Here is a 25,959-nt window from a genome sequence, read left to right on the forward strand (position 1 = left end):
GTGAGTATAACAATGTTTCTGTGTTCTGTGAGCCCTTACAGAAAATCACTGAAACTGAGGATGGTCCTAGAGACACACAGTATACTGGTTCCCTCTTTGTTCCTTCAAAGATACTATGTTCACCTCTTCCCCACTGCAGTTACACAGGCTTTTAGTATCTGTCTATATATCTTACTAGAGGATGAGGCCTTGGAAGGCTGGGATTACCAGCCCCCTGTGCATCCCTGATTTCTAGCTAGTGCCTGATACATAAAGGTGCATCTTCACTAAATCTTGGCTGAAGAAATGAAACTAATCTTCATGGTGAAGCATGAGCTTCCATTAAAGTAGGAAAGGATGAGAGGGTAGGAAGCACAGCAACAGTGGTGGAGGAGCAAGGGAGCTTCTGCGGTGGAGTTCTACTGTTATACCAGAGTGGGGGTGACACCAGCGAGGGTGTAAAACAATGGTACTTCAATAACTATCAATAAATTAATTTAAAAAATAAAGTAAGAAAGGAAACTGATAATCTGAGCAATGTGAAGCTACTCAGTAAATTGTAAATTAGGACCTGCTAAATTGTTTGACTGATCATCAAGTTGGTAGACAAGTTTCCACCAAGGCTCAAAACAAAATTGCAAAGAAAGAACATAAGGCTGATAACAATCACATCAGTTCACAAACCACAGCACTGCCCCCTCTCTGCATTCTCCAGCAGGACTTTCTAACACAAAAAAGGCAGAAAGTTCAATATCATCATCTGAAATTGAGGAAGTCAGATTGGATGGATGATGGATAAAGTGCCTACCAGTTTTAAATGTCCGTAATTCTATATGCACTTCAAAGTATGTCTAATAACAAGTCAGTCACCTCTGTTAGTATAAAGCCAAATCACTTTGCTAAGAAATCTAATCAGAAAAGGCCATGTGGGAAGCCTAAAAATAGGATTCCAAAGGTGCTCATACCACAATTCTCAGCCTTACCCAAACCTCATCTCAATGGAGTCCTCATTTAGAGAACTCAATTGGGGTTACATGAAAACAAGAAGATGCATCCTCCTGAGCTCACCAAAATACATGCAAAGAATGCTTTAAAATATTTTTGCATTCTGCTAGACTGAACATGGAAAAAGCAAAATTCAATTTCCTTAAAATCCAAAGAACTTAATGCCTTGACACAGGTACTATTAGGTAAGCAGAATAGACACCAAGGTTTGCTGGCACCTTCCACACTCCCATGGATGCCCTGGCTCCATTACAGGAGTTAACTCTCCCAATACTTCCACTGCCACAAGCATCCTCCATGTGGTTTCATGTCAACTACTTCCAGAGTTTTTTTTTTCTTTTTGATTTTTATTGGCAATAGCAGCACAGCCAGAGGGAATAAGTTGAACAACCATTTTAAAATTTAAAAAGAAGTAAATATTGGCACCTTGTTTTTTATTAAAAAAAAAAAAGCAAGGGGTATCCTCAAGTCTAAATCTCCAACTATTATGAAGTTGTCACATTTTGAAATCTTTCAAATACCTGAGACAGCTAGCCAGTGTTTGAGTCTCTATCATGTTCATTGAACTTTGATTAAGACTCTGAACCAACAATCAACCTAAACAAATTGTACCACTGACTCCTAAGAAGTATCACTAGAAATTACCCAAAGAATTTATCATTGAATACATGTTTCCATAATTTCAAAAGGTGGCCATTTCAGCTGCTGGCTGAACCCCTCTCTCCTTTCTCTGCCTAGCTTTCATCTAGGCTCACACTGCTTTAGCTCTTCACAGTGGGGATGGTCTTCAAAATGGAATGAAGGACCAATTCCTTTCCAGTTAAATCCCACCCCCCATCTGTAGGGGGCACTGTTACCACTGTGTACTCAAATAGATCACAATCTGGTCTCTGAATGGGAAACGTTTAGTTATTCATTAGCATTTGAAAATAGCAACAAATCTTAAAAAGAGGCACATGGTTATTCCACCAGGATAGCTGTGGAATTATCCTAGGATTCTAACATAAACCACCAGGATTCTAACATAAACTCCTTATGAAGCACAATCCAAATATAAGTTACAAAAAAAATTATTTTAAAATTGAAATGTAGGCAGCTGCTCTCCTGCCCGCCTGTGACTATGCAGGTGTTTCTCTTCACCAACCTTCTCCTCCCAAGACTGCTGCCTGTGACTATGCAGGCCTCTCTTTTAACAAATCTGTCCCTTTCAGGGGAAGCTCTTACTGCCAGCTCGTGTCTGTGTAAGCATCCTTTACTTCCCTTCCCTTTTCATAATAAACCTATCCTTTTGAATATTTAAAAAAATTGCAATGTAGAAATATAGTCTATTTGCATGTTAGGCTGTATCAATGGCAATTTAAAATCTCCAATTTTATGATTCCAGTTTATCATTTTAAATAATATCATTTTAAAAATCATTTTAAATAAAAAAGGTTGTAAAAATATGAAAAAATTTTAATGGGAACAATTTCATGTAGCGTAGAGTAAGAACACCTGTATTCACAACCCCTACCAGTCACTTGCAAGGTATATGGCCTCAAAAGAGTTGTTAACCTCTGCATTCCTTTCTCCTCATCTCTAAAATGGCACTAATGAAAGTATCTATTTCATGAGGACTAAATAAAACAATTCACATAAGGCACTTAGCACAGAGCACGGACACTGTCAATTTTTAATAATATTGGCAATTATTACATGATTCTTATAATGAAGTTGTTATAGGACAGGGAGAGGGTCAGCCCAAACCCCGCAAACCTGCCTATTCTAAATGGGTTCTGCCATCTGCCGCATCAACACAAAACATATGAGACTTTAATGGGAAGGAACTTTAATACAATTAGGAAACAATACAGGAAAGGCAAAGAATCTAGTTTCTAAATGAAGCACCCAGAGTTACCCGTCCCCTCGTGGGTAAAACTCTATCCACATGAGATCGGCCCAGAACAAGGCCTCAAATCCTGCCTCAAGTCTAAAGCATCTTCCAGTGGGGACCCACAGAAAAGGGTCAGAAACAACCAGACAAGCCCGAAAGGAAAAAAGCAAAATCAACACCAAGATAAAAGCTGCCATTGTCACCTCCCCGTGGGTCTCACCCACATCTGTGTCACCCAGTCCACAACCAAAAGACAAGCGCAGTTTCTTCACGTGTCTCTAGGCTCCATGTGCCTCCTCCAGGTCTCCTGGCTCTGTCCTGCTCCTTCCTTCCTCAGTCTCTTCTCCAGCTTCTCCTCTTCCTGCTCAGCTCCACCCTCCCTTGGGTGGGGCAGGGAACCTCCCCCTTTCCTGGGGACCACCCTGTTACAATGTCACAGATGTGGAAGAATTCCTTTGGAAGACAGCTCAGGAAGTGGGGTCACTCTAGTTCAGGCTGTGGAGACCACCTGGTCATCCCAAAGATCACCAGCACAGAATGTGGAGACTGGCCTAGATCACTGATTTACCAGTTGTGCTCTTTGGATGAAAATTAAGAGCGGGGTAATATGTGGAAAGGGGTGCTAGGCTCTTGTTTGTGCAAAAACTGAGTTTCCAGGTAAGATACCACTAGAAACCAAGGTTTCTGTGGCTGAAACAAGCTTGGAACCACTGGACCATATGGTCACTGAGGAGAAAAACAGGGAAAAACACAGGAAAGTTCTTCAGTACATTCACTGAGAAAAAGAATCTATTATTACTCAGAGTTTTGAACATCTAGTGAAATTTTTTTTGTCTCTGGATAGGATCAACTGGCCCATTCCCAGGTTAAATGTTTTCCTATCTGGAAATAGGTCTTTTTAAAAAAAGTTCTACATTCCTGCTAGCTCTGGCATGGAATTAAGTGAGTACATGTTCCCTTTTGTAAATGGCTGACATCGCTCTCTCTGGATTGGTGTCAGGGTTAAAGGTGTCAGCATAAATATTTCCTACTCAGAACAGCATGTCTGCTGCTGGCTCAAAAAGGGTCTTTGAGAACACAGGATAGTGGCTCTACTGTCCCCTGTGACTATACAGGTGCCTCTCTTTATCTTTCTCCTTTTCCTAATAAACCTGTCCTTTTGAAATGTAAAAAAGAAGCAGAGGCTACACTGGCCTGGTCCTCCTTCCAGCAATGCAGACACTGCAGTGGCCCTGACATGAGCCTTATGCTGTTCTTCATGGCTTTTTTTTTTTTTCCCCAGTGGAATTAGACAAAAATAAATAGCAGATCTTAGTTAATACCCTTAATGCTCTCTTTGTTCTCGCTTTACAACATATCTGAAATAATCTAATCAGATATGTGAGTAATCACACTTACCACCACCACACTCTTGGATGCATCCAGGACGTGGATTACAGGCGCACTGTATCTTGGAGCTATTTTAACTGCAGTGTGGGTTCTGAAAAGAGGGGTCAAGAAGAAAAACATATCCATCAGTGCTGACAGTTCCAACACAACTCTTGTTCAGAACCATTAGAGATAATGTGTTTCTACAGTGCTTTCCAGAGGAAGATTTCAAGGTACTTACAAATATTGAACTCCAAATTTCCCTGTAAAACAAGAATGACTTTCTCCTCACCCTTAGATGGGGAAGCCAAGGGGCAAAGACACAGACTTGGCCCAGGCTATAAGAAATCTGTGACTAAAGGAGAAAGATGTTGTCCTCGGCTCTCTGCCAATGGGAAGATGAGCCTATGATTGTGCACTCATTAGCGGCCTGTCTGAATGGAATGAGCTAACCCGCAGGGTAGTCACTCGGTGCTGGTATAAGGTCAAGCTGAGCTTCTTCCTCAATGAGCTGGGACACCACTCAGGGCCCCTGCCCAGGGAACCAGTCACCGGGCAGGGGATCCAGAATGCACTCTCAAACTGCTACTCCCTATTCCTGAAAGACACCATAACTTCCTGGCCCAACCCCACCCTGGGGGGAGGAGGGGGTGGCCCTAAATAAATTCAACACAAAATAAAACAGAGAGGCAAAAGCAACAAAAATATTTTACACTAACATTACCTGATCTAAACCTTCCTCACCAAATTTGAAAATGTTGGTACTGAGGAAAAATCATCCCTTAATCCTTGAAATTGCCAAATTAACTGAAGTGCCAAATTGCCCTCTGATAACTGAACGCGTGCAGCAACAGCACAGGCAATTTATGTTACTGCATGTTAGAAGATAACCTATTAAAATGAGACTGGAAAATGCATCTACTCTTCCTTACAGTAATTAAATCAGAGCCCTCAAGATGGAAGATGAGTGTGGACTTTGCCACAATTCCATTTAAGAGTGTGGCAACGGCAGTGCCATAGTACAGGCAGTGCTCTCCAGCTTTTCTCCCCTTTTTTCCCCTGAAGTAGCAGCACTCTTCCCCTCAACTCAAACACGTTCGTATTTGGAAAGATGTCCAGAATGTGCTATTACAAGGAAAAAAAAAAAAAAAACATAGCAGAACAAGATGCTTAATAAAATTCTATTTTTATAAAAACAAACACTACCACCCTCAACCTGTTTCGACCAGCCAACCTGATATGTAAACTTCTGTATATTTTGAAAAAACACAGAGCAAAATACATCAAAGCGCAACACTGGTTATATGGGGGGACTGACAGTGGGGAAGGGAAAGATTAAATTTTGCTTTATATTTTTCTGAATTTTTTGACAACCATGACAGCTAATTTTTTTTAAAAAAGTGAACATTAAAAGTGCAATATACATTTTTAATAGGCTTCTCAGGGAAGGCTCTAAAACCTCATTCTTTTTTTTAAAAAAAAAATATTTTTTTATTTATACCAGAACCGGGTTACAGGCCAGATGCGCGGGAGGGTGAGAGGATTCACCAGAGACAGAGCGGGGAACAGAACAGGCAGACTGATGAAATATACTGCTAAGGGGGCAGCGGGCATGACAGGAGAGGTCTGCTCGCCATATGGGACCCTCGCCGGCCAGCTGGGATCAAACCAGCGCTGCCGAGGCTGACAGCTTCACAGTGGTGCGCTCAACTGCCTGCACCACCAGGGGAGGCCCTAAAACCTCATTCCAATGAGACAGACAAAACCCCACTAACATTTCACCTGTTCCCTTTCTAAGACCATCCTCATGGGAAAAAGAAAAAAAAAAAGGAGGAAAAGGACAAAGGCCATAAGCCACTGGAACTGAGCTGTGTGATGGGAGTTTAGGATCAAGTCTTAGTAAAGAACCATCTTCTGCTGGGAGGTTGGGGTGCAGAGAAGCTGGGGGAGCCAGACCACAGCACTGGAGTAGTCAAGAAAACTCTGCCTCCGGAGGACCTGTCTGTGCCTGCTGTGTGCTTGGGGAAGAAAGATTTGAAAATATCTTGGATATTCTATGAGGAGGAGGACTTTCAAAGAGCAGGAAATAAAAAGAAAAACCTGCTTCCAGTTCAAGATGGAGTACATATCAGACTATGATTACTCTCTCTTTAGATGGTCAGCTCCTCAAGCGCATGAATATACCTCAGTATATATTCTGCATGAAGTTCCATGCAGAATGTATTTTAATGAATAGAGAAAATATTATTTTAAGCTGCTGTGACTCTGATGAGATTTCTCTCAAGGAAAACCAGCACAATTTTAAAATCAACACAATATTTATCAAATATCCATGGGTATGTGATTTTGGCCGCCTTCTCTTTGATGATCTTCTGGACAAAGGCATTGAGAAGAACCTGATGAATCCCACTATTAAAAAACAAATAAAAGCAAAATGCTGCTTTTCAACATAAAAATTAACAAAGCTTGATGAGCACAAGCATGAAGTTTGACCTTGCTCAACCACTGAAAGTGCCTTTGGTTTCCTTGGAAGATAATTTGACAATGATTCCACTTTCCTCTAAGCTTCCATTTATGTAAGCTTCTCCAGCTAGAGTAAGACTTTGTAATGAAGTCTGAAAAGATATAAAACACTGGAATCCCCCCTGTTCTTACATACCAAGAGCAAAGGGCTAGACACTGAAGATGAATACCAAAGTCTCTCTGTTAAGCTCACTTATCAACAATGAGGATTTAATTAGTAACCTCCCTTTCTTGCCAAATGACCATGATATTAACCTTAGAAGATCTTTTTTAACACTCTGAAAAAGAACAAATACTCCAAGCATTTATTTCATGTATTATCCTATCAATTAAAGTGTTTAACTTAAATGTAGCATAACCAAAACATAAAATTTGATGAGAAAAATGGGAGAAAGGGAAAATCAAAGTGGGAAAATTAAGAAGGAATCGGGAGTATGATTAGCATATAAATGTCATTCCATGAAATCCTATACATAGGCCTTAACTCCAAGCTCTCTTACAGTCAATTCAAAGAAGAAAATTGTATCAGTTATGTGATTCAGCACTTTATATCTTAGCAATTAAAAAAAAAAAAAAACCCTTAGAAAATTACCTCCAGTTTGAGCACTATGACTTCCTGTTGAATGTTCTGAGTTACACAAATGATAATTGAAAAAGACATCTTGCAGTTAATAGCTTTAAACTAGTTGAAAATTGAGAGCTTACTGCCAGACTTGAGCCCTTGAGAAATTCTGCAGCCAATGGGACCAGATTTCCATTAAAGTCATTTCTAGTTCTAGTCATTTCTAACATTTGGTAGTTTTGGTCTACCAAAACCATCTGTAACACAGACAGAAGAACATTCTGTTTTTCCATATTATAGTCACAGGTTAAAAAGGACACTCCAAACATATGTCCACCCATAGATGACCCCAATCCTGTCTAGCCCTTTCAATTTCTCGGAGGATCCATCCACTAGGCAGCCTAAGCCACATTTCAAGCGTCCTGGGGGTACAGTTCTAATTCTATCAAGCTACTGCAGGCCCCAGAGGTCTGGAAAATCATGATGCTCTCTCCCCTCAGAGATTTGCCTTAATGACAATTTGGATGTCCTGAGCTGCCATCTGCTCAAATAGTAAAGGAAAGAACTGGGCCACTGCTGAGCCCTCAGGAGGTCTGCAGGAGGTTAGAATAAGGGCTCTCAGAGGGCTTCTGAGAGAGTCCAATTCTTGAATGATTTCTAGCAAAGCTGACTCTACTAGCAGTAGATGGTTGCACTATCCATACAGGAAAAGAGTGAATACGTCTATAAAAATCAAGAACTTTTGTTATGCAAAAATACCACAAGGAGAGCAAAAGACAAGCCATACTGGAAAAAATTAATTTGTAACACATCTTTCTGATAAAGAGCTTATATCCAATATAAATAAGGAATATAAATAAATCAGTAAGAAAAAAGGCAAAATACCCAATTTTAAATAGACATAAAGAGCATATACAAATAAATGGTCACTAGACATATAAAGCTATTCAATAACATTAGTCAGCAGAGAAATAGAAATGAGATCTCTATCAAGTTATTATTACATATACATTAAAATGGATAGAATTTAAAAGCACGTGGAATAAATAGAACTCTCATAATTGCTGGTGGGAGAGCAAAACTCCCCAGCAATAGCTAATTAAGGTGATGCACATTCTATAACTTAGCAATTTTGCTATAGGGTAGAAATACATATATAGCAGCACTCCATGTCATAATCCCAAATTGAGGAAACCCAAAGGTCTACCACAGAAACATGAGTAAATGGGTAAATAAGCAATATTGCATTGCACAAATGGAAAAAGGACAACAACAGAGCTATTGTAACAACTTTGGGCCTCACAGACATAATGTAGAGCAAAATAAACTGGACACAGAAGAATGCATCCAGTAGGATTCCATTTATACAAAATTGAAACACAGGCAGAACTAACCTGTGGTAACAGAAGGCAGAATAATGGTTACTTTTGATGGAAAGGATGACTAGGGTGGGGGAAACCATTAAGTTCCTAGAATGCCATTAGTGTTTTATTTATTAATGTGGAAGTGATTACATAGGTGGGTTCATGTCTATGATAATTCATTGAGTTGTAGATCTAGGATTTGTGACTTTTTCTGTATAGCTGTTATACTCCAGCAAACATGTTTATTTAAATAAGAGGGCTGCTGAAGCCCTCATCCACTCTCACTACTACAGAACAGTCAGAATGGGGGTTGGAGGTTTGCACCAAAGCTCTTGGTGATTTTCCAAAGGCTGCACTAGCAACACAAGGGGACAGTTGCCTGGAAGCACTTCTACTGGTTTTTATTTTTCAAATAATTTCTCAGAAACTACAATAGGCATGGAAGAGAACAGAAGGAGAAAAGACAGAGCTCACTGAGAAACAAAGCACTGGAGAGCTGGATGAAGCCTTGGGAGGTCACAGGACCTAGCTTCCTGTCTTCAGGTAAGAACAGTCATGGTTTCCCAGACAATATGAGTCAATATTTTGCAATAGCATGAAGAGATAGTGGGCTTTCTGATCAGATTAACTCCACCTAGATATGCCAGTAATAACAGTTCAGAGTCACTTGTGGTTAATTTTGCCAATCATGTATTTTGAGAGGCTATTCATGAACTGAATTTTTTTTTAAGACCTCTTTCATCTGGCGGATCTTACTTGGTAAGAGATAGTGGAACGGGATATTTGGTAATGTTCCAATTTGTACAAGTAACGGGTTTCCTGGTCTTGAATTTCTGAGTCCTACCATATAAAATGGTTCTTATTTTAAAACCATCATCACATTTACATAACTCAAAATGCATTTCCTTATACCTGGTCATTTAAACATTTGCTGATTCCGTTTATGCTCATGATTTTGAAAGGTCTTTCATTTTGACAAATAGTCTATAGATTCTCTTACCTTTCTTTTTACTAAGTTAATGAATAGTCGTTACCTAAAACCATGTTCATGAAACCCTACCTATCAATGGTTGGTCTCCAGGTTAGACTGGAGAATAACTTGCCACATATACTAGTGGATAATCCCTTTGTGGAAAAACAAACTCAGTTTTCCAATATAAGCAGCAATAGCCTCACTCTTGAGTCCTTCAAGTATATAAAGCAATTAGTGGATAAATAATAACACATAACATTTTTGACTACTAATGACAATGATTCATTCAGATTATAAATGGGCTGATGATTAATTTTTATCCATTTGGCTAGACCCAGTTATTGGTCAAATATCAATCTAGGTATTTTTTATATGTGGCAAACATTATATGTGGACTGCAAGTAAAGCAGATTGTCCTCCATAATGTGGGTGAGCCTCATGTCATCAATAAAAGAACTTAGGAGAGACGATCCTATAGATCCTGCTTCTCTGACTAATACAAATGACTACTACAAATGAAGTCTGGAAAATCTTTGACCAAACCTCTAATGTATTTTTGTATCAGAAAAAGAAACTGAATACTTTTGGGACCATCAGCTTCAATGCTCCATCTGGGCATTATTTCTTGCCAATGTAAACTCTATGGGGCCTAAGGAAAGTGTCCTAAAAGTTTGGTAGTACCCATGGTTCACATATCTCTCACCAAATACCATTAGTATCATGACCCAAGAAAAAAAAATCTGACAAACTGAATAATGATCATGTGATTAAATTTGAACTTTCTTCTCTTTAATTGTTTAGCTCAAACATTTCCAAAAGTTCCCCCTACCCAAAACAACTTTGCAAAGTGATCTTTTGGTTCATTCTTGCTAGATGGCTCTGTGTCACAACAACAATGTGAGATAATTTTTCAAAAGAACCTGCAGTTATTCAATTAGACACCTGCTTCCATAGGCTTAAAGTTCAAGCAATGTCTTTGAGCCAAAAGATATAGCTTCTCCACCCAGTTTGATCTCCAGTGGTGTAAGTGTTAGTAGAAATCTCAGGAACTGAATGGGAGGTGACAGGAACTAAGGAGATCATTGCAAACAAAGGAAAACAAATAAAAACAATGGGGGGGAGGGGGGAAGGGTGGGTGGGGAGATCTGGAAGGAGTTTCCTATAGCATGCTCCAAAGGTATTCTAGCTCTTCTCCAAGCAAAGATAGGAGAGTTTATGTGTTTATATAATAAAGGCAGAACATACTATGCATAAGAAAAAAGTAACCTTGGCATAGGATAATCGCCTCCTCAGATTACTGTCCTCACACCAAACCTAACACCAAGGGACTATAGTCCCATCATTGTTTTCAAACACTGGCATTTAAGAGAATTTAAAGTGAAAGCTAAAGCGTCAGGGAGGAGAGTGAGGGGAAGGAGGAGGGATGAAAACTGGGAGTGGAGAGAGCACAGTGGATGATGGAGGAGGACTAGGGGTGCTCTGGTGGTGGAAGAGCCATGGAAATCACATTTGAGGGGAGAAATTTTATACCATCAAAATAATAACAAGGATGCAAAACAATAAAAAAATAAATAAAGTGAAGCACAAAGCTCATTAGCATGACTTACCTTGAAGTGGTCGCTCCTCCTATCAACAATGGAATCTTTATAGCTAACCTCTCCATTTCCTTGGCAACAAAAATCATTTCATCCAGGGAAGGAGTGATGAGTCCTGACAGGCCTATTATATCTATTATTTAAAAAGAGGAAAAAAACAGGGCAGTGAGAAGAAGGATGAGATTTAAAAAGGAGGAAAAGCATGAAGACTCATTTAAAAGGCTTTGTAATAAAGACCACAAGACAACATAAATTTCAACTTTCTAATTTTAAGACATCTTTTCTGATTGGGCGGCGGGGGGGGGGGTTCCAATGTACTATTTGCTTTGGTAGTAAATATGGTTTGTAACAGAGTTGTAATAATGCACTTGAACTATTAAGGGAAGCCATATAAAAGAATATACTGTTATTTCATGAGCTCCCAGACTTGAAAGTATCATTGTCTTAAGAAACAAAGACCAACTGTTATAGAGCAACCCCGATATTAAACGGGTTCCTGGCTGTGGGTCCTCACCCGCGCGCTTTAAAGGGACTTATGAATACTCTACTACAGACACACGCAAAAGGGTTAATAAAAGGTTTATTTACAAGAGAAAAAGAAATAAGGAAATGTACAACTCAGGGAGAAAATAGGGAAATAAAGTCTTTAATGCGTCCTACCCGATCCGACGACCTGGAAACCCAAAGTCACTCTCAGAGCTAGACGGACGCCGCGAGCTGGCCGAGGGCCCCAAAATGGAGAGAGCCCCAAAGCCCACATGTCTGCCTTTTGTATCCACCTGGCTGCTTAACCCCACCCTCAGGTCCCAGCCACCTTCCCTTGGGTGGTGATGGGATGTAGAGTTCCCAGTGTCTTTGGCTTTGGCCTGGGGTGGGGTGGAGTCCACAAAGCCTGTATGGAATTTGCTTTGGGGCAGCCTTTTCCCCCTAACACTGGGGTGGGGGTGGAGTCCACAAAGCCTGTATGGAATTAGCTTTGGGACAGCCTTTTTCCCCTAACACAACTACACACAGAAAGAACCCCAATTCACCACATGTTCTCATACAAGAAGGCTGTCCTGTTCCCCATCTTAAGAGCCATAGAGGAATTCCATGGTTACCTAGTTACCTCTTCTGCTGCCGTATTATAAATGACAATGAAAGCTGCCCTTAGTCAGGAATCAGCACTTGAGTGAATGTCCCAAGAGCCCATAGGGTGGCATTACCATTCACTGACAGGCACTTGGGGAAAATGACATTTACTTTATTTTATTTTTTTATTTTAGTGAAACGCCCAGAGGCACAGTTGCACGGTACCTGCTTTGTGGTCAAGAGCAGCTTTCAGTATCTTATCACAGGGAGTCATGACTCCTAAGTCAATAACTCTGAGACAGAAACGAGATGTGAGAAAATGAATGAGAATCCAATAGAGACAAAGCTGAAATGAACATTTTTACTTAAATAGAATTAAATACTGCACTCCTATAAACTGGAATCACATTGAAACACTCATTAAATATCAACAACCACTACCACGACCATTTATTAGGTACTTACCATACCCAGTTATGCTATTTTAAAAACAGTTTCATTGATACAGAATTCATATACCAAACAATTTATTTAAAGTATACATTTCAATAACTCTTGGTATATTACATTATTATTTTAAGCTCTTGTAAAATAGATGTAATGTGTAATTTGCCATTTTAACCATTTTCAAGTGCACAATACAGTAGTACTATAGTCAGTCACAGTGTGCAACCATAACCATTATTTATTTTCAAAACTATGTCATCACCACAAGCAGAAACTCTATAATCATTCATCAACAAACAATTCCCCCTTTTTTCTTTCCCCAGGTAATACCTATGCTACTTTCTGTCACTGCAAATTTGCTGAATTCTAGAGTGATGTAAGTGGAATCATATATCACTTGTTCCTTTGAGTCTGACTTACTTCACTTAGCATAATGTCCTCAAGTTTCATTCATGTTGTATCATGTGTCAGAACTTCATTCCTTTTAAGGCTGAATAACAGTCTATTGTATGGACATACCACATTTTGTTCTGTCATTCCACTGTTGGAAACTTTGGTTATTTCCAAAATGTTAAGTTTTTGGCATAAGCAATCTCAATTAAACCTCACAGCAACTTGAGATGGAAGCAACTTAATATGGACCCCATTTTAATGAGGAAGGGCTGAGAGCACTGTGTCCAGAGAAGTTACACAACTAATCAGTAGCAGAGCTGGAATCTGAACATGGATCTGACACCAAAATGCGGTCTTAGTCATTTAGGTCCAATAAAAATGCTAGGGAAGTTCACTCAATAACTATCTATTAAATGGTATACATGGAAGCCACTGAAAAAGATAATTAAGAGGAGGTCACTTTCTGCATATGAAAAGGTCAGAATAAGGAAATCTGGTTTCGGAAGTCAAGGAAGAAGGAGCAGCAGCCAAGTCAGGAGAGGTCTGCTGCACCATGTGGGAGCTCCCTGGCCAGGTATCTAACTCTTGCTGCAGTGGCTGTGGATAACTTCATAGTTTGCGTCTTAACCTCTTGCGCCATCAGGGAGGCCCCTAGCATGACTTTAAGTCAGATTAATAGGATGGAAATTGAACTTGTAATCCAGTTGCCTAGCTCACCATTCTCAGATTTTTTTTTTTTTTAACCTCATCTGATCACTGACTGTCTCTCTCTTGTTGATTTCTCCTCTAAACAGGAGAGTGCTCTAAGACTCAGCCCTTGTACCTCTTCTCAGTTTATCTTCGCCTCCGCCTCCTAGGTTAGTACCTATCAAACTGTGATATGCCTTGTGATCAGCTGGATAACCTGATTGTTAAAAGTTAGACCTGATTAAAGTAGGTCTGGACCTGAGGTTCTATATGTCTGATGAGCCTCTAGGTAGTGTTGGCACTGCTAGTGCAGAGGTATATTTAGGGTAACAAGGCCCTATTGCAGGCTTATAGCATTCAGTCTTACGACTATTAATACCATCTAACATGTTGATAAGTCCCAAGTTTTATCTCTACTGTGAATCTCTCAATTGAACTCCAGATATATCCAGTTGACTATGTGTCGGCTCCTTTGGCTATCTAAAGAAATCTGAAACTTAATTGTGGCAGGCCGCGCCTCCCATGCTGTCTCTTGACAAGGTCCGGGCATTGGGGGAGACTCCCGAGAAGCGGAGAGTTCCTGTGCTCCCCCCAAGAGGGAAAGTTGTACTTCCCAGAAGAAGGAAGTTCTTGCACTTCCCAAAGAAGATCTGAACTAGGGAGTCTCCATGGCAACGCCTGCTAATGCTCTCCTCTTTGTTCTTGGTTAATGCTGAAGTAAGTTAGTTATTAACTGGCATGTGAAAACCTAATTCGGACCCAGGTGACAATTGGCTTACTGTTCTTACACATGAACTATCACAAAAGAAGTAAAAAGTTGTTTAAGGTATAGTTAGGAAAGAAATGTTTTGGCCCTAGAACTAAGGAGAACAAGCTGCCCTGAACCAGCTGGGCTTAGAAACCATAGCCTTACCTGGGGGGTACCTGTTTGTGGCAACAATACATTTCTGGTGTATGAGGTCAATAATTTGCAGGCCGTGTGGAGGTTAGGAATTTCTAGTTAAGAGTTAGACTTCAGTAGAACTTACGTAGATCTGATGAATTGTTTTAACCCACTTTGAAGTAATTAATGTATTAACCAAGTTAATTGAGTGCTAGGAAATACTGATTTTAGTAATTGGATACAGAATAGGAATTTTACACCCATGCTTGTAATTGGGAAAGTTTAAATGTTGCCAAATATTATGCTGTTGATCATGCTAGTAAATGAGCTGTACCTAGGAAACTAATTGTTCTTAGGTTACCAAAAAATGGCCTACAGGTATAAGGCCAAGGGAGTCTTTACATGATCATGAGAAAATATGTATTGTCTTTGCTCTGCTTCAATGCTTATGCTGATGTAATCCCAAGCTCGCCTTAAGGTATAAATAAAGACCCACTGAGACCCTCAGGAGGAGATACTTGCACCAGAGAGAGTGTCTGTGTCTACCTCACTTCTACCTCACTCCACTTCCCCTCAGCCCTCCGAAAAAATTTCACCGACTCCGTCCTCTCCTTTCTGAGATCCCTGACACGACTTCTAACTGGAGCTGGTCTCCAGCACTTAATATTTTGGAAATTGAACTAATTGTCACAATCTTATAGACACCTCCCCAAAACTCCATATTTCCAAAAATAGCACGCTAATTTTCTTGTTGCTTAGACCAACTTCCTTGAGTCTCTCTCACACTCCACATGCAATCCATCAACAACTGCCATGAGTTCTACTTTCACAGTTTTTCCAGAATCTGCTCACTTCTGTTGCTTCCACTCTGGCCTATCCATTATCAATTGATGCCTGGATTTTTGGAGCAGCCTACCTGCTATCTCTGTTTCCTCTAGTCTTCTAGAAAGCTGAATGAACCTGTTAAACATAAGTCAGATTTCTCACTCCATTGTTCAAAGCCTTCAGTGACTCCTCACTCAGTTAAACTTGTAAACCCTTGCAATGTCACAACCTTGGAGCATTTAAAAAACACCAGGGCTTGGACCCCACCCACGATCAGTGAAATCACCACCTCTGGAGAAAGGAGTCCAAGCTTTGGTGTTGTTTGTTTGATTTTGAGAAAAGCTCCTCTGATGATTCTGATGGGTAATCCTACAGACTCTGGCCTTTCTTCCCTCTCTGATCTTAAAGCTTACAACTTTCTCTGCCCCCCATTTCTGGCCTGCCACAGGGTCTCTTTGCTCTTGCCCAAACAAGGCAAGCATGCATAAGATGTTCCTGACAAAACACTGCTTAAAACAGGAAAAAGGAATGAGAGCAAAATGATACTTGATACTGAGGACTTTTTGACTGAATTTTTAAAATATATACAATGTTGAAAAACAGTCAGCTTTGAAATGTAAGCCTTTTTATCAGGATTTAAAAGCAATATGTTATTTTGCTTAGCTTTATATGCAACACTCTATACTTAGTCATAGTTTAATAAAAGCTCCGTTACCAGACTTTTTCAATATGCTAAAAAAAAAAAAAAAGTACCATCTCACTCCTGTTACAACCTGCAGTGCTACTTCATTAAACCTGCAACATTTGTTTTTTTTTTTTTGCTAACAAGGTTGTATATAGTTATCATTGATTTGAAATTGTCTTGCTTCTATTGAGAATTCCCTGTGTGCTAGTTGGTTTTAAATTTGTTTTTTAATTAATATGGGAACAGCCAAAAAATCCAATGACATAAATGGGTATATAGTGAGAAGCAAGTCTCCTTCTGCCTCGGGCGTCTAGTACCACTGTTACCAGTTATAGTTTATGAGGCAGTAGTTCTTAAGCTTTGATATTTTTTATTAAGAGATATTGTTGTCTATTTAACTTAAGAATTGTTGACATAAGAAGTGAAAATGTACACTGCAGTTTTTGAGACAAGTACTTATGATAAAATTAAGTTATAAAAATGATTGACATTATGGGTTCCAGGAAGCTATCTTCTTTATGAATTGGAATTCTCTGGTATTATTCTGTTATTTCAGAACATGCGCCAGTCTTTCTCTGCTTAATGCCCTCCCCTTCTTATTGTGTATGAAGGGTCAGCTTTTAATTTGAGTCTGGGGAGGTGTCTATAAGATTGCGACAATTAGTTCAATTTCCAAAATATTAAGTTTCAGATTTCTTTAGATAGCCAAAGGAGCTATCTAAAGCTCCTTTAGACTATGCTGTCACATAGTCAACTGGATATATCTGGAGTTCAGTTGAGAGATTCACAGTAAAGATAAAACTTGGGACTTATCAACATGTTAGATGGTGTTAATAGTCGTAAGACTGAATGCTATAAGCCTGCAATAGGGCCTTGTTACCCTAAATATACCTCTGCACTAGCAGTGCCAACACTACCTAGGGGCTCATCAGACATATAGAACCTCAGGTCCAGACCTACTTTAATCAGGTCTGACTTTTAACAATCAGGTTATCCAGCTGATCACAAGGCATACCACAGTTTGATAGGTACTAACCTAGGAGGCGAAGATAAACTGAGAAGAGGTACAAGGGCTGAGTCTTAGAGCACTCTCCTGTTTAGAGGAGAAATCAGCAAGAGAGAGACAGTCAGTGATCAGATGAGGTTAAAAAAAAAAAAAATCTGAGAATGGTGAGCTAGGCAACTGGATTACAAGTTCAATTTCCATCCTATTAATCTGACTTAAAGTCATGCTAGGGGCCTCCCTGGTGGTGCAAGGGGTTAAGACGCAAGCTATGAAGCTATCCACAGCCACTGCAGCAAGAGTTGGATCCCTGGCCAGGGAGCTCCCACATGACACATGGTGCAGCAGACCTCTCCTGACTTGCCCGCTGCTCCCCTCAGCAGTGTATTTCAGTCACTCTGCCTGTTCTGTTCCCCACTCTGTCTCTGGTGAATCTTCTCACCCTCCATACCTCTGGCCTGTACCCCAGTTCTTATATGCATAAATAAATAAATCTTAAAAAAAAAAAGTCATGCTGGAAAACAGTCAAATAAATCATTGATTGGGTACTTCCCAGCTTTTCGAAACATGGAAAATAATATTTATTGCACTTGGATCCACAGTGGATTGAGATCCACTTAATCTAGGACTGACACTGTCCCCTCCTCCCACCCCCTCTCCCAGAACACATACACCCAGAGGGGGAAGGGATCTATTTTTCAGGAATTGAGAAACTACTGGCAAGTTCTAAACTGGAATACATCATGACAAGTGCTATGATGAAGATATTTACAGCATGCTGTAGGAGGTCATCTAAACTGGATGACAATTAGAAGCATTCCAACAGGTGATACCAGGGCTGAATTTGGAAAAAATAAATAGGTATTAACTAGATGAATGAAAAAGAGGACAGTCCAGGCAGAGATCAGCACTATGAAGGTCTAGAATCATGAACCAGTTGGCTCTTGGATTTTTGACTGTGGGTTAAACCAGCCCTGCCTTCTGTGACCACTATACCTTCCCATTGTCTCTCAACTTTACTATAATTTTCTGTTCCTCCACATACATGTCCATCTCCCTCGCCCTTCCTTTCTTCCCTCTGAGCTATACCCAAAGTCCATATGCCTCTTAGAGGGCATCTTGTTTCTGATCCTTCAGTTCTCTCTAGCTGGAAGCACTCTTATCAGTCTACCATTTTCAAAGGAGATTTCCAATGTGACTAAGCAGTACTAATAGAATCTGTTCTCATTTCTCCTTTAAAAAAAAATTCTTGAAAGTCTCCCCTTCAAAATATACCAAGTTAAGCAGAGGAACTGAAAAGACATTTTTCTAAAGAAGACATACAGATGATCAACAGACACATAAAAAGATACTAATCAGCAGGGAATTGCAAATTAAACCCATGATGAAATATCATTACACCTGCTAGAACAGTTATCATCAAAAAGACAAGACCTAACAAGGACATGGGAAAAAGGGAATGCTTGTGCATTCTTGGTGAGAATGTAAATTGGTTCAGCTACTATGGTAAACAGTATGGAGGTTCCTCAATAAACTAAAAAGGAACTACCATATGATCCAGCAATTTCATTTCTGGGTATGTACACCCAAAAGAAATGAAAACAGGATATTCAAAAGCTATCTGCACTCTCATATATATTTTACTTATTGCAGCATTATTTACACTAGCCAAAGTATGGAAACAACGTATGTGTCTACCAATAGATAATAGGTTGCAGACATACAAAATGGAGTACCATTGAGTTACAAAGAAGGAAATCCTGCCATTTTTGACATAAATGCCTTGAGGGCATTGTGCTAAGTGAAATAAGTCAGAAAGAAAGACAAATATGATAGCATTTATATATAGAATCACTATATGACATCACTGTGTATTTTGTCATTATATGATACCATTTATATATGGTATATAAAAATGTCAAACTAATAGAAACAAATAGTATAATGATGGCCAAGGGGTGAGGGAAACATTGGTCAAGGACACAAACTTTCAATTAGAAGAGGAACAAGTTCTGAGGTTATATTACCAGCATTGTGAACAACATAGTAGTATATACTCAAAAGTGGTAAGAGATCTTAAAGGTTCTCACCACACACACACACACACACACACACACACACACACACACACAAAGGTAATTATGTGACTGATGGAGGTATTAGGTAGTGTTATATTGGCAATCATAATGCAATATACAAATATATTAAATCAGCATATCATATACCTTAAACTTATACAATGTTGCATGTCAATTATATCTCACAACAAGTTGAAAACCATACACACACCAAGTTGCAAGTCTCTGAATAATTATCAAGTGAGCACGTGAAGTGCTTAGGACAGACTACATTAGTGTACCCTTGATTTAGATTTAGTCGTTTTCCTTACTCAGCTAAACTCTTTAACACATAACTTCAAAGTATTTCATCCTCTAGTTCTACAGACAGCTTTCAAGGGTTAGTTTTTAAGCTTGTCTTTACCTGACCCTTAGTTTGATTTCTCTACATCCCACCATCAGAGGGGCAAGTGGGAGAGGGGGCAGGGAAGGGGTAAGAACAAAGAGAGAAGGAAGCGCAATGAACTGCGTTGATGGCCCATGGGTTATTCGGTGGTGATACAGGATAGCAGCAATACCTGATGGGGGAATCCCAATGTTACCTCAATTTAAAAAAAAAATTAATAAAAAAACCATATTAAAAAATTACATTCTTAGCTATATTTGCTTATTTTTACCCATACTAGACAGTTATATTAAGAACCACTGCTTAAACATGGCGGCGAGGAGACGCTGCGAGTAAGATCTCCATTAAAAAAAGTGAATAGGGAGGAAAAGCGGCAGGTCCCAGTGAGAACTGGGACACGGAAGATAAACGGGTGACTCCAGCAAACTGCCCAAAGAAGAAAGTGGCCATAAAAGAGGACCAGAAGGAGGGAAGCGCAGAACCCTGCTCCCCTCCCCCGCCCACAGAGGCGGCACTCTCCAACCGGCAGAGGGGAGGAAACAACAAACCAAAACGGCCAACAAGAAAAACGGAGGCAGCAAGCAGGACTGTGAGTGGAAAGGAACTATTTCAGCCACCACACCCCGTGAACGGGAGCTGTGGAGAACCCTGCAGGATTCGCCGCGGCGGTGAGCGAACGGCTCCGGGCGCCATTAGAGAAGAACAAAGACCCCGGGAGATGCGCACACAGCCCAGGCTGCCGGTAAGCTGGCGCGGAGGCGCGCTCGGCGCGCTTGAAAAGCAAGTGCAGACCAGGATCGCGGCTGCCCAGGTCCCCGCGCCTGCGACCTAGGCTTGGGAGACGACCTAGGCTTGCGGGGAGACACGCGGAGGTCCTCACTGAGGTGAAGGTCCCTCCCTGAGTGAGCAGGAACCAGGCGCCCAGGCACGGGAGCGGTGCAAAAGGCGCCCTTCCCGCGCCACTGAACTGGGCTACAGCCCGCGTCCTGGAACTGAGGGCTTTGGAACTGAGACCCGGGGCACGAAATTAGGGGCGCGGGTTCCCCACGACGGTGGGGCACAAGGCAGACACAGCATCCCAAAGCCTTTGAGGTGTACCCTACCATCCCCGCTTTGCTCCCTGTCCCACGGCATGGAAAATCAGCTCCCCAAGGGCTCTAGGAGAGATCTCTGGCGCCACCTAGCGACTTGTAGACAGCACAGGCTCCTGAAGGAACTAGTGGCCAGCTGGGGAGTTAGCCCACACCCGGACCCTTCCGAACAAGTAGTCTGAGCCCACAGGGAGAGCGAGCACCCACAGCCAGGGCAGACCAGGCACGCAGAAGAGTGTGCCTGACACCGGACGCGCAGGGAGTGTGTCCCACATCACCATTTTAGAACAGGGACATTTCTTCAGTAAAGACTACCTGCAGAAGGCTTCCTCAGGAGCCAGAGGTGAGCGGGGGAAGTTCGCCCACGCCAGACCCCCTCTGGCCTGCAGTCCAAGCCCAGAGGGGAGCAGGAACCCACCGCCGGGGCAGACCAGGCGCACAGGGGAGTGTGTCCCCACATCGACATTTTAGGACAGGGACCTTTCTCCAATAAAGACTGCTTGAAACTGACAGATGACTCCAGGAGGAACCAGAGGGGAGAAGAGAAGCCCACCCAAGATGCCGGCCAGTCCCAACAACACAGTGTCCCAACGCATACGGCAAATTAGAAAACAGACAATAGGGAGGAGAAGAACCACACGCAACCTAGCAACTCTCCAGAGAAAAAGCACACCACAAAAAGAAAACCAGCCCCCAGATTGCAACGACAGTAACTTGGAAGAACTTCTGAGCCTTCCAGAAAGAGAATTTAAAATTGCCGTGATTTAAAAACTGACAGAAGTCATAAAGGAAAACAATGATAAGGGAAAAATAATCAACGATCAGAAGAATGAAATTGAGTCCCTAAAGAGGGAAGTAAAAGAAATGCAGGAGATCAAAGAATTAGTGGAAGAACTAAAGAATTCTGGGAAAAGCAATGAAAGCAGAATTGATGAAATGGAAGAACGAATAAGTGCTCTTGAAGACACAGAAATAAAAAGAACCAAAACAGAAAAGGAAAGAGAAGTACGAAGGAAAAAGAATGAAGAAAGACTTCGGGAACTATCTGACTCCATGAGGAAAGGAAATATAAGAGTTATAGGAATACCAGAAGGAGAGGAGAGAGAAGTAGGAACAGAGAAAATATTCAAAGAGATAATTGAAGAGAACTTCCCAAATGTGAAGAAGGAGCTGAAAATTGATATACAAGAAGCAAGAAGAACACCAAACTTCCACGACGAAAGAAAAAATACAGCAAGACACATAATAGTAAAGCTCCCAAGAATCCAGGACAAGGAAAAAATAATGAAGCTGGCAAGAGGGAAGAAACAGATAACATTCAAAGGAAAGTCAATCAGGCTGACATCAGACTTCTCCGAAGAAACACTATGGGCAAGGAGAGAGTGGAGGGACATAGTCAACAGACTCCAAGAAAACAGATGCCAACCAAGAATACTCTATCCCGCAAAGCTCTCCTTCCTCTTTGAAGAAAGAATATGGACCTTCCCAGACAAACAGAAACTCCGGAATTTCATTGCAAATAAACCCCCACTCCAAAAAATACTACAAGGAGTCCTAAAGCCAGAACCTCAGAGGGACGAATAACAATGAAAGAAGGCCAAAAAAAAAAAAAAAGTTATTAAAAGAATAAATAAATAAAATCAAAGGAAAGACAAACACAATGGCAAATACAGATGTTAACATATCAATATTAACTCTAAATGTAAATGGACTAAACTCTTCAATAAAAAGACACAGAGTTGCAGCCTGGATTAAGAAACAAAACCCAACCTTTTGCTGTCTACAGGAAACACATTTAGCTACAAAAGATAAAAATAGGCTCAAAGTCAAAGGATGGAAAACAATCCTACAAGCAAATGGGCCAAAAAAGAAAGCAGGAACAGCTATACTTATATCAGATAAAACAGATTTCAAACTCAAAAAGATAAAAAGAGACCCCAATGGTCACTACATTATGATCAAGGGACAATACTTCAAGAAGAAATAACACTCATTAACATATACTCACCAAACGAAGGAGCACCAAAATATATCAGACAACTGTTGTCCTCTCTGAAAACAGACATCAGAGAAAACACATACGTAGTGGGAGACTTCAACACACCACTATCAACAATGGATAGATCAACAAGACAAAAAATAAGTAAAGAAACCAAAGCTCTAAATAAGGACCTAGAGCAATTGGGCTTAACAGACATCTATAGAACACTAAACCCCAAAAAAACGGAGTACACATTTTTCTCAAGCGCACACGGATCATTCTCCAGGATCGATCACATACTGGGGCACAAGACAAACATCAACAGATACACCAAGATTGAAATCATACCAACCATCTTTTCTGACCATGAAGGCATCAAACTAGAACTAAACCATAAAAAGAAGGCAAGGAACTTTCCTACCTCATGGAGATTAAAAACCACACTACTGGAAGACCACTGGACTAATGAGGAGATCAAAGAAGAAATTAAAAAATTTTTTGAATTGAACGACAAGGAGGACACCAATATCCTAAATGTATGGGATGCAGCAAAAGCAGTAATAAGAGGAAAATATATAGCAATAGAAGCTCACATCAAGAAACAAGAAAGAACTCAAAGAAACAACCTAATCTCGAAGCTCAAAGATCTAGAAAAAGAACAACAAAAAAACCCCAAAACCAGTAGAAGAAAAGAAATAATAAAAACCAAAGCAGAAATAAATGAAATTGAAACTAAAAAAACAATCCAAAAGATCAATGAAACCAAGAGCTGGTTCTTTGAAAAAATCAATAAAATAGACAAACCCTAGCCAGGCTCACAAAGGAAAAAAGGAGAAAGCACAAATAAACAGGATCATCAATGAAAGAGGAGAAATCACAACGGACACAGCAGAAATCAAAAGAATAATCAGTAACTACTATGAACAGTTATATGGAAACAAGTTTAACAATCTAGAGGAGATGGACAAATTCCTACAACTCTACAATCACCCAAAGCTAGATAAAGAAGAAATAGAACACCTAAACAGACCAATTACAATTAGCGAAATTGAAATGGTAATCAAAACCTCCCCAAAAACAAAAGCCCAGGACCTGATGGATTTACAAATGAATTCTACCAAACATTCAGAGACGAATTAGTGCCTATCCTTCACAAACTCTTCCAAAAAAATTGAGAAGGAAGGGACAATACCAAACACGTTCTATGAAGCCAACATTACACTAATACCAAAACCGAACAAGGACAACACAAAAAAGGAAAACTACAGGCCAATCTCCCTAATGAACACTGATGCAAAAATCCTCAATAAAATTTAGCCATCAGAATCCAACAATGTATCCATAGATAATTCACCACGACCAAGTAGGATTCATTCCAGGGGCACAGGATGGTTTAACATCCGAAAATCAATCAACGTTATCCAACACATCAACAAAAAGAAATATAAAAACCATATGAAATATCAATAGATGCTGAGAAAGCTTTCGACAAAGTGCAACACCCATTCATGAAAAATCCCTTGAAATTCTTGGGATACAAGGAACATACCTCAACATCATAAAGGCCATCTATGACAAGCCAACAGCCAGCATCATTCTCAATGGTGAAAGCTGAAAGCAATTCCATTAAGATCTGGAACAAGACAAGGATGTCCACTCTCACCACTGCTTTTCAATATAATACTGGAAGTCCTAGCCAGGGCAATAAGACAAGAAGAAGACATCCAAGAATCCAAATAGGAAAAGAAGAAGTCAAACTATCACTATTTGCAGACGATATGATATATACATAGAGAACCCAAAAACTCCACAGAAAAGCTAATTCAACTCATCAATCAGTTCAGTAAAGTGGCAGGATACAAAATCAACACAAAAGTCAGTAGCCTTCCTATACACAAACAATAAATCTGAAGAAGAAGAAATCAAAAAAACCATCCCTTTGTTATTGAAACAAAAAAAATCAAATATTTGGGAATAAATCTAACAAAAGAGATAAAGGACCTATACAAAAGAAAACTATAAAACACTGTTAAAAGAATAGAAGAAGACACAAGAAATGGAGAGACATCCCTGCTCGGGATTGGAAGAATAAACATTATTAAAATGGCCATCCTTCCAAAAGCAATATACAGATTCAATGCTATTCCAATCAAAATTTCAATGTCATTCTTCAAAAAATAGAACAATTATTGATGAAATTCATATGAATCACAAAAAACCCTGAATAGCCAAAGCTCTCCTGAAAAAAAAAGAAGGAATGGAGGCATTACACTCCCAGATTTCAAAACTATACTACAAAGCCATAATCATCAAAACTGCATGGTATTGGAACAAGAACAGACATACAGACCAATGGATCGAATAGAAAATCCAGAAATAAATCCACAGATTTATGGTCAACTAATCTTTGACAAAGGAGCAAAGACTAGCATTGGAGCAAGGAAAGTTTGTTCAATAAATGGTGCTGGGAAACTGGGTCGCTACATGCAAAAGAATGAAGCTTGACCACTACCTCACACCATACACAAAAATCAACTCAAAATGGATTAAAGAACTAGACATAAGACCTGAAACCATAAAAATATATAGAAGGAAATATAGGCAAACACTACGTGATCTGCGCACATCAAAGACATCTTTACAGACACATCACCAAAGCAGTGATAGTGAAGGCAAAGATAAACAGCTGGGACTACATCAAATTAAAGAGCTTCTGCACAGCAAAAGAGACAAATAACAAAAACAAAGAGAAACCCCACCAACTGGGAGAACATTTTTGCACCCAACACTAATGATTAAAGGATGATCACAAAAAATCTGCAAAGAGCTGATGAGACTCAGCAACACAAAGAAATAATCCAGTCAAAAATGGCAGAAAGAGCTAAAAAGAAACTTCTCTGAAGAGGAAATGCAAATGGCCAACAGGCATATGAAAAAATGTTCAACATCACTTGCATCAGGGAAATGCAAATCAAACTACCATGAGATACATTTTACACCAGTGAGAATGGCACATATTAAAAAACTTTAACAGCAACAACAAATGCTGGCGAGGTGTGGAGAAAAGAACTCTTCTGCACTGTGGTGGGAGTGCAAACTGGTCCAACCACTGTGGAGAGCTGTGTGGAGATTTCTGGACCTACTAAACATAGACTCCATATTGATCCAGCAATTCCACTCCTAGGATA

At 40.1% G+C, this 25,959-nt stretch overlaps 1 protein-coding gene across 1 annotated transcript in view; it reads right to left on the bottom strand.

Moving 5' to 3' along the window:
- The window catches only part of LOC119244120 (methionine synthase-like), a 98,436-nt gene that overhangs the window by 18,539 nt on the left and 53,938 nt on the right, over positions 1-25,959 (bottom strand). Inside the window, exons 3-5 of the mRNA XM_037509810.2 lie at positions 12,539-12,659; positions 11,255-11,375; positions 4,256-4,337 (exon numbers count right to left, since the gene is read on the bottom strand). Coding sequence (XP_037365707.1) covers positions 4,256-4,337; positions 11,255-11,375; positions 12,539-12,659 — 324 coding nt within the window. The remainder of the gene's footprint in view (positions 1-4,255; positions 4,338-11,254; positions 11,376-12,538; positions 12,660-25,959) is intronic.

This window comes from Talpa occidentalis, unplaced genomic scaffold (genome assembly GCF_014898055.3).
Source record: "Talpa occidentalis isolate TD23 unplaced genomic scaffold, MPIMG_talOcc4v2.1 talOcc4.14, whole genome shotgun sequence".
Taxonomy (NCBI): domain Eukaryota; kingdom Metazoa; phylum Chordata; class Mammalia; order Eulipotyphla; family Talpidae; genus Talpa; species Talpa occidentalis.